General features: G+C 51.8%; 3 protein-coding genes across 7 annotated transcripts; 1 reads left to right on the top strand and 2 right to left on the bottom strand.

Annotated features, from left to right (window-relative positions):
• Positions 1-8: 8 nt before the first annotated feature.
• Positions 9-3,320, bottom strand: FVEG_07144 (poly(A) polymerase). 3 transcript variants are annotated; one of them, XM_018895714.1, is made up of 7 exons: positions 2,659-3,320; positions 1,860-2,601; positions 1,060-1,804; positions 870-990; positions 704-806; positions 440-605; positions 9-369 (listed from the first exon to the last, which is right to left on the bottom strand). In XM_018895714.1, exons 1-6 carry the CDS (start codon positions 2,799-2,801, stop codon positions 552-554), a joined length of 1,908 nt encoding a protein of 635 aa, XP_018753028.1. In that variant the 5' UTR covers positions 2,802-3,320; the 3' UTR covers positions 9-369; positions 440-551. The 3 variants fall into 3 exon arrangements, with proteins under 3 accessions (XP_018753028.1, XP_018753027.1, XP_018753026.1); XM_018895713.1 differs by having other exon boundaries at positions 9-605; XM_018895712.1 differs by having other exon boundaries at positions 9-806.
• A 1,231-nt stretch (positions 3,321-4,551) lies between these two features.
• On the top strand, positions 4,552-6,592 carry FVEG_07145 (hypothetical protein; the record flags this gene model as incomplete). The annotated part of the gene is made up of 4 exons (XM_018895715.1): positions 4,552-4,695; positions 4,761-5,621; positions 5,682-6,469; positions 6,520-6,592. The coding sequence occupies exons 1-4, from the start codon at positions 4,564-4,566 to the stop codon at positions 6,590-6,592; spliced, it is 1,854 nt and encodes a 617-aa protein (XP_018753029.1). The 5' UTR covers positions 4,552-4,563.
• Positions 6,582-11,502, bottom strand: FVEG_07146 (protein TIF31). 3 transcript variants are annotated; one of them, XM_018895716.1, is made up of 4 exons: positions 11,239-11,464; positions 10,974-11,042; positions 10,854-10,912; positions 6,582-10,792 (listed from the first exon to the last, which is right to left on the bottom strand). In XM_018895716.1, the coding sequence occupies exons 1-4, from the start codon at positions 11,273-11,275 to the stop codon at positions 7,166-7,168; spliced, it is 3,792 nt and encodes a 1,263-aa protein (XP_018753030.1). In that variant the 5' UTR covers positions 11,276-11,464; the 3' UTR covers positions 6,582-7,165. The 3 variants fall into 3 exon arrangements, with proteins under 3 accessions (XP_018753030.1, XP_018753032.1, XP_018753031.1); XM_018895718.1 differs by having other exon boundaries at positions 10,854-11,042; positions 11,239-11,451; XM_018895717.1 differs by having other exon boundaries at positions 6,943-10,912; positions 11,239-11,502.
• Positions 11,503-11,562: the final 60 nt, after the last annotated feature.

Raw genomic sequence — 11,562 nt, forward strand, 5'->3', positions numbered from 1 at the left:
AAGAAGAGGTTTGGAGCAAATCTCCTGAGGCTCATCGAGCCTCAAAAAGTTTGTATTGATCTAGCATGGCCATTTCCTAGGTACAGATATAATATGAGGTTGCTGGAGGTCTTTTAACGTTATCGACCCGGCGACTAGACAACTCCCAGTTTGGAAATATGTTGCTGCGAAGCACAACATGCTGATTTGGCCAGCTGCCCTTCCCGCACTACTACGTGCCTCTCTGTCTCTCTCACTTTCTGCTGTTATTAATGTAGATTATTCAATCTTCCAATCGCAAATAACGCCGCCAGTAATGCATTAACACATCAGGCTGGCACTGCCAACTTACCATGGTAGTTGATGCAGTTCAGTCTGGTTGAAAGCGAACTTTTTTGTTTATCTTATGTTAGTTACGTGATCAGCCACATGCCAATCGTCCAGCCACTTATGGACTTGCCGATATTCTTGATTCTTTTTTTTGTTTTAATATAGTGCAAGATGCACAATTGAGTTGTAGTCAAGCTCTTCCGAGCCAACCTTTATGTGGAATGCGAAGCATGCTATCGTGCTCAACCTGCGGCGGCAACCGAAGCTTGCTGTCTCTTCGCTGGGGGAGGATTCTCCTATACAAGGATTAGTATACCCTAGCTGGGAGGGATGTGCCATCTGGAACAGCGCATCTTGGCCGGCAATGGGAATTCGCCCGGTGATGCTTAAATACCTCTGGGGGGCCCCGTTTCTTGCCGTTGGCTGAGCCCTTAGCTGCAGCCTTCTTCTGGGGTTTCTTCTCGCCGTCGTCGAATACATCGTCTGGTAAGTTGAAGCTGTGCGGGTCAAAGTCAGCCGGCCAAGGTGCATTGATGCCTGGAAGCGTCTGCTGAACTCACTTTCGGACATGTTGAACGCCAATAGAGACGTCATCTTTCAGATCATCCTTGTACTTCTGCCACGAGGTGCAAAGTTCCTTGAACTCATCAACCTGGTAAGAAAGATCAAGTGATTTGGCGCCTGTAGAGTCAGTATTGGAAAATCTCAAACGCCGGAGAACCGCGAAAACATGCCAGGCTGTATACATACCAGAAGCCAACTCGAGGCCAATATAATGAGTAGTTGTGTAGATGTCGGATGGGCCGCTTGCCGTCGTAGTGTCTGTTGGTTTGGACTCATCCAGTGTCTCAGGTTTGAGAGGCACGGCTGTGATAGGACCAGTCTCTTCTGTAGGCTCAGGCTTAACAACTGGATCATTCTCACCGTTCTCGGTCTTGACCTGTTCGTCGCCCTGACCATTCTCAGACTTGATAGGCAGGCCATTCTCCCCGTTCTCAGCCTTGATTGGTAGCTCTGCGACTGCGGGCTCAATCTTGACAGCAGTAGTGTGCCCAGTGTCTTCTTTACATAGATAGTCGAGGCTCCCTTCCTGCACAGCCTCGATCTCTTCCTGATTGTGACATCGGTGTTGTCGTTCATAACCCTTGTTGAAGGCATGAGCTAGAGCAATGGACTGGTGTTGCTCAAGTTTCTGCACTAGCATTCGAACCTTGGACTCAACATAACCAGACCAGATCGTGTGGGCCTCCTTTGTCTTCGCTGCTGAGGTAACAGAGATGTAGTACTTGTACCCTGCGGTGAAGAAGGTATGCTTGACAAAAAGATCGCTCCAGGGGCGCTTGCCCACCATGATGCTCTCAGATATCTGAAGAGCGCGCTTAAGTTCTCGGTTGATAATCGCCATTGACGAACGAGTAATGTTAAAAGTAGCACACATAGATGGATACGCAGGAGTAATGACGGGCATTAGATGATAGGTATCACCCTTGTAGAGCTGCGGAAGCAGGATTAGCACTCTGCGCTTTGAAAGCGCATGCAGCTAGACGTACCTTGGGGTTCCAGATTCGAACAGGAAGAGGCCCACCCTCAATGGGCTTGAGGAGAACGGGTTGCGGCCAGCGCCATTGGCTAATAACCAAAAAGAACTTGTTAACGATCACCGAGAACGTAGCCTTTGGGTAGAGCTGGCAGACGCGTGCGACGAGCATGGCCCAAGCAACACCACCAGGGAAACCCATAATGTTGGCGTAGACAGCACGCCGTTGCGCCCACAGCTTGATGGCTCGCAAGGCATTCTTGAATGTGCTCTGTTCGGGGACAAGCGTGAGGATCTCGTCCGTTACTCGTGTGCCGTTGAGAGATCGCAGCTCTGCCTCATCCAGGCCGCGCAGCAGGCCGGAGTCTTTGAGGTCTTTGAAATCGGGAGATAGCTGCTTCTGAATAACCCTAGAAAAGATCAAATCAATGCTTATGCCAGAGTACTCAAACTTGATGATGGGTACGAAAGCATCAGTCACGACAGCCATGTCAGTGATGGCATCTTTGGGGGCCATCGAGAGGAGCAGATCTGGGAAGAACTTGAAGTAATCCTCGCGGGTCACGTATTTCGGCGCGACGATGAGAGTGTCAATATCAGAGCCGGGGCCGTAGACGCCGAGGCGATAACTGCCGTAAGTGAAGACTTTGCCCCTCGCATTCCGTATGAGGACCTCGTTCTTGGGTTCTTTCTCCTGGGCGACTCGACGGACGAACGCATCGCAAATGGTTTGGATCGAGGCTAGGACTTCTTCTCTGGAACAAATTTGTTAGTTCCTGACACGCTCACGCGACAGATTTATTGGAATTCACCTCTTGGCAGTCTCTGCGGGACTCTCGAAGGTCTTTTGACGCTTCAATTCTTCCAGGAGAGCGTCCGATTGTCGCAGCTCGGCTTCCGTTGGGAGTTGAACGGAAATGGGAGGCGTCACGCCGTGAGCCTGTTCAGATGCCATAGTTTCAATGTATCCAAACGTCGGAATGGGGGAGGAGGAGGGGGGGAGGGAAGCTGAACGACAGTGGTTGGGTCACCACCAACCCGAGGCCGGGGAGGATCGCAAATCCTAATGCGACAGGATGATGGCCGAATCGACAAATGGTTTTGGTTGAAAAGAATGCGCTGGGTTTTCAAGCCTCTCCAAGGGTAGTGGGAGCAGCGCAAGGGAGAGGCCAGGCCAGGCCACGCACAGGACAGGGCAAGAGGGTGCTCTGCGTCCGGTATGAAGACGAATATTAGGGATGGCTGGATCGGACATGTAAGGGATGGATCGTAAAGGATATCGAGTGCATTCGCTGGGTGATGAAGATCCCAAGTTTTTTCTTACTACTTGGTAGGTAATGAAGGAGAATTAGAACTTTTGGCTGACTACTACGAGGCGCCGCGAGGCTACACAAACGCGGTGGTGGCCCAGAAGCTGGATTGGGTGGAGGTAATTGAAACAGTGGATCCTGGCTAAGGCACTTAAGTAACTTGGTGCTGAGGCACCCTAAACCTGGGGGTTGAGTTCTTATTACTGGCTTTTATCTGTGGGTTTGAGCTGAATTAAACGGGCAATTTGTTGTTTGTTAACTGTGGCTGAATGAAGGCATTGAATCACGTTGCTCACGCATTGCAGTGCTTGAATAAAGAGGTACTTACTTATTAAGAAACAGGCAAAGCGACAGCTGCAATGAAAACCTATTATTGATTCATGGTTGGCAATATCTGTACCCTAGCGCTAAGCAAAACCAGAGTTGAATTATTTATGAATCAGTAAATGAGAGACATTTAGTCAGTCAGTCAGTTGGTGAAGGGCGAGGCGGGATTGGGCTTGCTCGAGGTTACACATTGCATTTATCGTATTGCATCTATGGTCGTCATATTTTCACCAACAAACACCATACAATATTCACTTATCAGGATCAGTAGTGAGTGCCCTTCCCCTGAGACGCACGCAAGACATTGAGCTAGTATTACTAGATCAGGGGGGGTACGGCAAGATGCAAGTCAAGCCATTAAACTCTACTTTTTTCTAAGGAAAAAACAAATATTTAGATATAGGCATATCAAGACAAATAATACCACTGCCTGACTGTCTCTCTTGCAGAATACAGCCCCATCATGAGAATTAAGAAAAGAAACATCATCTTCACTTTTCTTTCTCTTCCACTCATGACATTAGATGTACTCCGTACTAGATTCATCTATTCGGTTTGTTTCCCAATGACGCCCACACACGCTAGTGATCACTGATGCCTCCCTTACAGCACTGTCAGCCCCCTTGTCTGCTGATTTATGGCGCCTCTGATTCACTCAACGGGGCTCGAATATGCACGAATCGGTATACCAGGCCCACACCAGCACCAGCACCCGCATCCCAGCCAAGGCCAGAGCCCACAAGCCCAGCCCGCAGCACAGGGCGGCACAGCGCAGCCCTGCCACTTTACGACACTAGCTAGGTACCTACCTACCTACCAGGTAGGTCAATCCTAACGCGAACGCGGTACCAACTTCAAAGGGCAGGGCATTTATTTGCTGCACTAGTAGACGATACATTCATTGATTGACGACACGACTTTACTTAACCTGATTATTTCGTATTCCCACGGCAGTCCTCGAGGGCACCAAAACAAAGCACGCCCTGCCCTGCGGCCTCAAGATAACGACAAAACCTCGACCTCGCCATCTTTCGTTTCGTCGTTGCAGCGTAGGAGTGAGTGCACAGCTGCTTGCCCGCCATGCCACCGTCGGCAAAGAGAGCCTCTAGGGCTCGTCGCGAGCCGCGTAAAGCCGCGACCTCCAACGCAGATACATCACCAGGCGACGTTGAAGATTCCTCCCCCAGTCGTCCAGCCAAGCGTCGTAAGAAGGTCCGTTATTTTGTCTGTCGTGAGTTCCATTGCTCGCAGCAGCTGACATTGATCTTCCCGAGCAGGTCCAGGAAGATGAAGACCCTCCCGCGCCGAACGACGATCAACTCGTGTCGCAAATCACACAGCATCTCAGAAGTCAGGAAGTCCAGGCCAGCAAGGATCACGCAAATGTCATACACGAGGCCAAGGGTGATGGTGTGAAAGCCTACGCCAAAGTGGCTGCCCAGGACTGGACCTTTTATATCACCAAGCTCAACGTCAACATAGGCCGAGCTCCAGAGACGTCACATAACTCTCAGACCGTGGGCTCCGACGGAGACGAGTCCTACGTCCACATCGACTTGGGCCCTAGCAAGATGGTATCGCGAGAGCATGCCACCATATCATTCGATTCCAAGGACGAGAAGTGGTTCCTGCATGTCAAAGGCCGCAACGGTGCTAAGGTGGACACCCAGCCCGTCAAGGCTGGACAGGCTCATCCTCTCACAAGCGGCGAAGTCATCGAGGTTGGAAATGTCGAGATGATGTTTGTGCTTCCGTCCGAGATAACTCCATTGACTGTGCATCCCATCTACTTGCAACGCGCTGGAGTCAGTGTTCATACACCACAATCACGTACTTCGCGCCGACAACCCCTCATTGCACCGGCGCCTCCGGAATACAAACGCCCGGGCACGCCGCCCTCGGCTCAGAGCACTGCCAAATCACCGGCTGCAAGCACGCCGGCCGTCATGGTCGGTGCCAATGGTGTAGATCTGAGCCAGGATGAGAACCAGCATATCAAGCCTCAGTATAGCTATGCTCAAATGATTACACAGGCGATCCTGAACGCACCTGACGGGAAGCTGAATCTGAACGGCATCTATACCTACATCATGAACACATACGCCTACTATCGCCATCAACAGGCTGCTGGCTGGCAGGTAAGTTCTCGTGGCGGCTACCATACCTTGCTGGGCGGTATACTCACTCACACTCGACAGAACTCAATTCGTCATAACCTTTCACTGAACAAATCATTTGACAAGGTTGCCAGATTAACCGATGAGCCCGGCAAGGGAATGAAGTGGCAAATCGTCCCAGAAGCAAGAGAGGAGATGATAAGAAACGCCTATCGCGTTGGTCGAGGTGGTCATCGTGGTTCATCTGCCCCCTCATCTCCAAATCAACTCGCCTACATCACACATGGCCCAAGAGACATGGCCTCGAGAGAGCCTCCCTCAGCCCGCAGACGAAGAGCATCCCCTCCGGCATCACCACAGCCACCTGGTTCCTCTTTGCTCATTCCCCAGTCCACTCCTGATCGATCTTTTGGCAGAAACGCGACCATGATGATTGATGGCAGCCCATTACCGCGTCCTAGGAAGACGCCAGCAAGAGACTCATCGTTTTCGGTGTACAACCCTCAGTCGCCCACGCTCACATCTTCATACCAGGAGGACGGAGGCTCATTCGTCACCCCAGCACCGCCCAGGATGCACCCTAAGCTTGCTCCTCCAAGCACAGCACAGAGACCAAGTCAACACATGCCCACCAGCTCACCTGCCCCTTTCTGGAAATACGCAGACATAGGCAGCACACCATTGAAACCTCTTGGTGGCTACGATGTCAGTCCTACCAAGGCTGGAGGTGTTCTCCCCCCGCAGAGTAGCAGTCCGCCTAGGGGAGACAAGTCGCCTCTTAGCAGCCCTTCTCGACCTCAAAAGTCAAGCCCACAGCCTATTGCTCAACCGGCAGAGGCCGAAGAGGAGCACGGCTTTGATTTAACAAAGTTTGTTTTCCCCGTGACTCGCTTAAGACTGAGCTAACATCATGACCCAGGGGGTTTCAGAGTATCGGTGCGTATCATGCACCAGTTGGTGGAGGAGCTTCTATCTTGCAAGGCCGTACTTAGGCTTCCTTTCTACACTGGCGTTTTTGTTTCTAGGGGGATCAGTCACGGAGCCATGAATTGTACTAAACTTCTGAGTACATGATGCTGTCGACCAAGGATGTTGACGGCACTTATGAATGCAACGCGCCAACGAAAAAAAAAAAAGCATCCCTCCTCGACTCGGGTATCTGCATGACTGGGCGGTCTGCTCAACCAGTCACTCAATCTTATAGACCTTTCCGCACCACTGGGGAATTCTCGTTCGACAGACAGACTCAAGAGCTCCAAGTGTGAACATGTTATATAAGAGTGAAGATCATCTGGCCAATGGCCTAGAACAGAGCCTTGGATATATACAAATGTTGAGAACGCGCCTTTTGATGCAAATACGTGTGATCGCGCCACCGTGCCGCCAACCCTACCAGACCCAACCAATGCAAGGGCATCCTTTTTTTCGTGACCAAGCCACCCAGCTCCCACATGAATCATAATGGAATTCCCATGCTTTTTGTTTCACCATCTACTTTTACACAGCGGTGAGTCAGAAACTCGACCACATAACAGCATCATAAAGAATTTCGTTAAACTGTCAGCCTATCGCGCTCCAGCTTGGCCTCGCCTCTTAGGGTTTCCACGGCCAGTTCGCTTCTTGGTCTGTTGATGCTCACCACCCTCGATGAACTTGATAAGCTCATCAATGCTGCGGGAGTCAACTTGTGAACCAGGTCCCTCGCGGCCGGGGACAGTAGCATTGGAAGCCGCCAAGCTTGAGGGATTGGTGGTAAACCGAACACCCGTTCGGAGTCTTCGAGCAGCAACATCCTTGGCATGCTTGGCAATGTTGACAGCATTCTGAGTGAGCTGCTCCAACCAGCTCTCGGCCTCCTTGGTGTTCTTGTCCTCAGGTCCGAGTTCAGCAAGGAAGACGTTGTAAGACTCTCGCATACGAGTAACAGCCCCCTTTGAGTCGCGATCTAGAGCAAGAGCCTGAGCCAGCTGGAAGAGGAGGGTAGCAGAGTTGATCGACTGCTTGCCGAAAACAGACTCGCATACGCGCAGTGACTCCTCGAACCAGAGTCGAGACTCGTGGTAAGCCTTGAGGTTCTGGAGCATCACAGCAGCATTGTTGAGTGTTGTGATAGAATCAGGATGGTCAGGGCCGTAAATGACCTTCCACATCTTGAGAGCGTGCTTGGAGTACACCAGAGCACCCTTACTGTCACCAATTTGGTGGAGGAACAGGCTCAGGTTGAGGTAGTTAAGGAGAGTCTCGGCTGAGTCGACACCAACGGTCCTCTCAGCGACGATGATAGCTTTGCGAGCAAGGTCAACGGCAGCCTCCTTCTCATCGAGCTGGTAGTAGAGCATAGATAGGCTGTTGTAGACACGAGCGACCTCGGGATGTAAGATACCATAAATCTGCTCGTGTAGGGAAAGGGATTCCAGGAGAAGCTCCTGGCCCAATTTCTTCTGGTTTTGGAGAAGAGAAATACGGCCAGCCTCAAGTGCCTCTTCCGCGAGGGCGCTGCGAGGGCACGAGTCCTTGATTAAAGGAACGAGGTCAATGACGTCTTCGGGGTTGAAAGTGTGCACATTGGCTGGGGCGGCAGCCTCAACAGGAGAAGCCTCACGAGCCTTGCTCTTCTTCTTCTTCTTGCTGCTACCAGATTCTCCGTTGGTCTGGCCGTTGGCAACAGGCTTCTCGACCTTTGCAGGAGCAGCTTCAGAAGTGGTGGCAGCAGCAGCAGTCTCAGCAGTGAAACTGTAGTCCTTGGCTAGAAGCTGAATACCAATCTTCAAAGACACCTCACGAAGAAGTTGCACAGGACGAACTTGGTTGTGCCACTCGTCGTCGAGCTCATATCGGAATCGCTGGAGGATCTGCTCCTCAATGTTCTCCCGCAGACTCTCAGGTGTAACCTTCTCGAAAGACCAGTCGGCATCAGTGTAGAGGTTGCGGATGGAAGGATCGAGCTCAGCAACGGGCTTCTCATTGAAGCGATGCCCAAGCAGACAGTTGAGGAGATGAGAAACAGCAGCAGGAACAGCAGGGACTGGTAAGTGTCGGAGGTAAACAGCAGAAACATGCTTGAAGGCTCGGGCAACCATATCCTGGACGCAAATGTCGCGCAAGCATCGGAGCCGGCCATCACTAGAGAGCTCAGCAACCTTACCGAGGTATCTAACGTTGATACCGCGCTTGTGTAGAAGTCGGCTCAGTGACTGGCCATCCATGGGGAAGCTGATCTCGGACTCGGAAAGATCCTTGAGCAGGTCAGGGATAACCTGGTCGCGGAGATATTTTCCAGCTGCCCTGACTTCTTCCTCATCAGCGGCGAACTCGGCCTTCTCTTCATCAGTCTGAGGAGCCTGGCCACTAAAAGCGTCAGGGTTAAGGGCGAACTTGAAGTCTGACAGGTTAGGCTGGCTATCCTCTTCCTTGGAGGCTTCACCCTCGCCCTCACCCTCTGTGGTCTTCTTCTCGCCCTCGCCCTCTTCACCCTTGGCGTCATCCTCTGCAGCCTTGGTCTCAGCCTCCTTCTCCTTCTTTTGCTCAGCTCGACGGGCAACCTCTTTATCCACCCACTGCTTCAGCTTGTATCGCGAGAATGAGTCGACAAGCTCCGGTCGGAGGACTGTCATGCGGTGAGGGTAAGCATCGCCATCCTCAGGAAGACCGTCTTCATCCAGCCAAGCAATGTCGAGGGGGCTGATACGGTATAGATCCAAGACATACTTGCGGGCGTCTGTACCCAGCAGACCCTTGGTCTCCACACTGGCCTCCAAGTCAAATCGCTTACCCTCCTTGTCCCAAACAGGATGTTTCTTGACCTTCAGAGCCTTGGACAGCTGAGCAAAGCCGGGAGCGAACCTCTCATCGGCCGCGACGATGTCCTTGCCGTCTACAGCACCGTAGTCGATCTGGTTCTCACCAGGTTCGCGTTGCTTGAAAATGCCGGGAACAATGCTCTGACCAACAATTCGCTTGCCAAGGTAGTCAACAACCACGGTGGCAGGAGTGAAAAGTCCTTCGATATCCAACTGGTTGACGAGCTTTACACCAGCGACATCCTTGCCAGTAGCGACACGAGCCGCCTCATCACCACCCTCAGAAGTGAATGTACCAACACCGTCAGCACCAAAAGAGAAGAAGATGTTGTTGTAGACGAAGATCTGAGCATCTCTGCATTCTGTGGGGTTTAAAGGAGCAATGTCGCCCCGTGCGACCATGACGGCGCCTCGAGTAGCAGCCTCATTATAGTCGGCAAAGAGCTTAGAAATGAGTCGTTCTCGGAAGACACGATCCTGAACAGTTTCACGAGGAAGTTCCTTCGCTGACTGGAACTCTTCATTCCAGTCTCGCAGAGTGTCGGTGTTCTCGACACCATTAAGGAGGTAGGTCTCCTGAGATCGTGCAGGATCAGGAAGATGTGTGCAAAGAGTGGAGTTAGGAGAGGGAACCACCCAAGGGGCAGCGGGAATAGCGTTGGTGATTTGGAAAGTGGCGAGAGGGTCGCGTTGGTTGTTGTAGTCCTGGAGTTTTGTGAAAGACTCGGCAAAGGATGCAGAGACGAGCTCGATGAGGCTAAGCAAAGAGTGAGCTGACTGACCCTTGGGTGCCGGACGAGGGAAGGGATCGAATTTGGCGTTAGACGATTTGTTGACGAAGAAGCCCGAAACGTGAGAGGTGATCTGATATTGCTCGCCTTCGTTGGTGGAGACAACCAAGTAGAGCAAGTGGCCACGCTGTCGGAGGTGAGGAGGAGGAGGATTCCAGGAGGACAAGGAGATCTGCTTCACTGTCTTGGGAGCGGGCTCAGAGGGAGGAGGAACCAGCTCGGTAAGAGAGGGCACAGCCTGGAAGTCGTAGTTCTGAATGGGTGACTCCTCGGCCGACTCGTTGTTGCTGACGGCCTCTGTGGCGACAGTTTCGAAGAGAGACAGTCCCGGAAGAAGGCCCTGGGCTGTGTCGCATCGGTCTCCAGAGGCACCGATAAGCTCTCGAATGCGGACAAAATGGATGCGAGCTTCCTTCTCGGTATATGGGTCCTCAACAACGTGGAATTCGGGGGTGGTGCCGAGGTCAGGAATTTCAGAGAGGGGAATGAAGTCGTTGATCTTCTCGCCGTTAAACTCGAGGTGGAAGCAAGTGTACTGGAATGCGGAGGGAAGGTCAATGATGGACTGCCGAATCTCGTGAACCTGTTCTTGAGAAGAGACCTGGACATTTTTTTGTGAGCTTGATATTTTGCAGGGGCTTCGGTATAAGTCAATGACGGACCATAATCTGCATCTTGCTAGCATTGGCGTCGGGCAAGACGATGGTAAGGTTTATTAACGCTTTAAACCGTTAGATATCCATGTCGTCTATATCGCTAATCGGAGGGTTAATTTTAGCTACCTTCAGCGCCAGCGTCAACGTCTTGAGCTTCGGCCTCCATGTTGGTCTCGGGCTCCTCGGACGCAGCAGCTGTGAGACATGTTAGCTCGGTTCAGTATAGCAAATATAAAACCAAGAGCAAGCAAGACCAGTACAGCCAAAGCAAAAGCAAAAGCTATATGATAGCTCCGTCAGTGACCGAGTCGAGGCTGTTGAGACCCCGGACTTTGCAAGCGAGTATTCATTCGACAAGGGCGGTCTAGCTTCGCACAAAAATTATACATACCAGGCGCCTGAGCGGGAGGAGTGGTTTCCTCAGCCATATTGACAAGATGGAGTGTTTAGCAAAAGAAGAATAGGTAATGAGGGAGGAAACCAGGCATGGGACATGCACTGGAAGGCTAAGACAATCAATTGAACGACGTTGGTCGAAAGAAGGTGGGAGTAAGGTAGTGACGGAGCGGAGGGGACGAAGAAAAAAATTGGACGGCTAACGCTCGAGTTGTGGTGGGTGCGGCGGCAATGGCCCGGCATTGCATTGGGTCCGGACACTTGAAGTACCCGGTGCTGAACATGCGACAGTGACGGTACTTTAGCCCTTCGATGCCTT

The sequence above is a fragment of the Fusarium verticillioides genome, chromosome 7, assembly GCF_000149555.1.
Source record: "Fusarium verticillioides 7600 chromosome 7, whole genome shotgun sequence".
Classification (NCBI taxonomy): domain Eukaryota; kingdom Fungi; phylum Ascomycota; class Sordariomycetes; order Hypocreales; family Nectriaceae; genus Fusarium; species Fusarium verticillioides.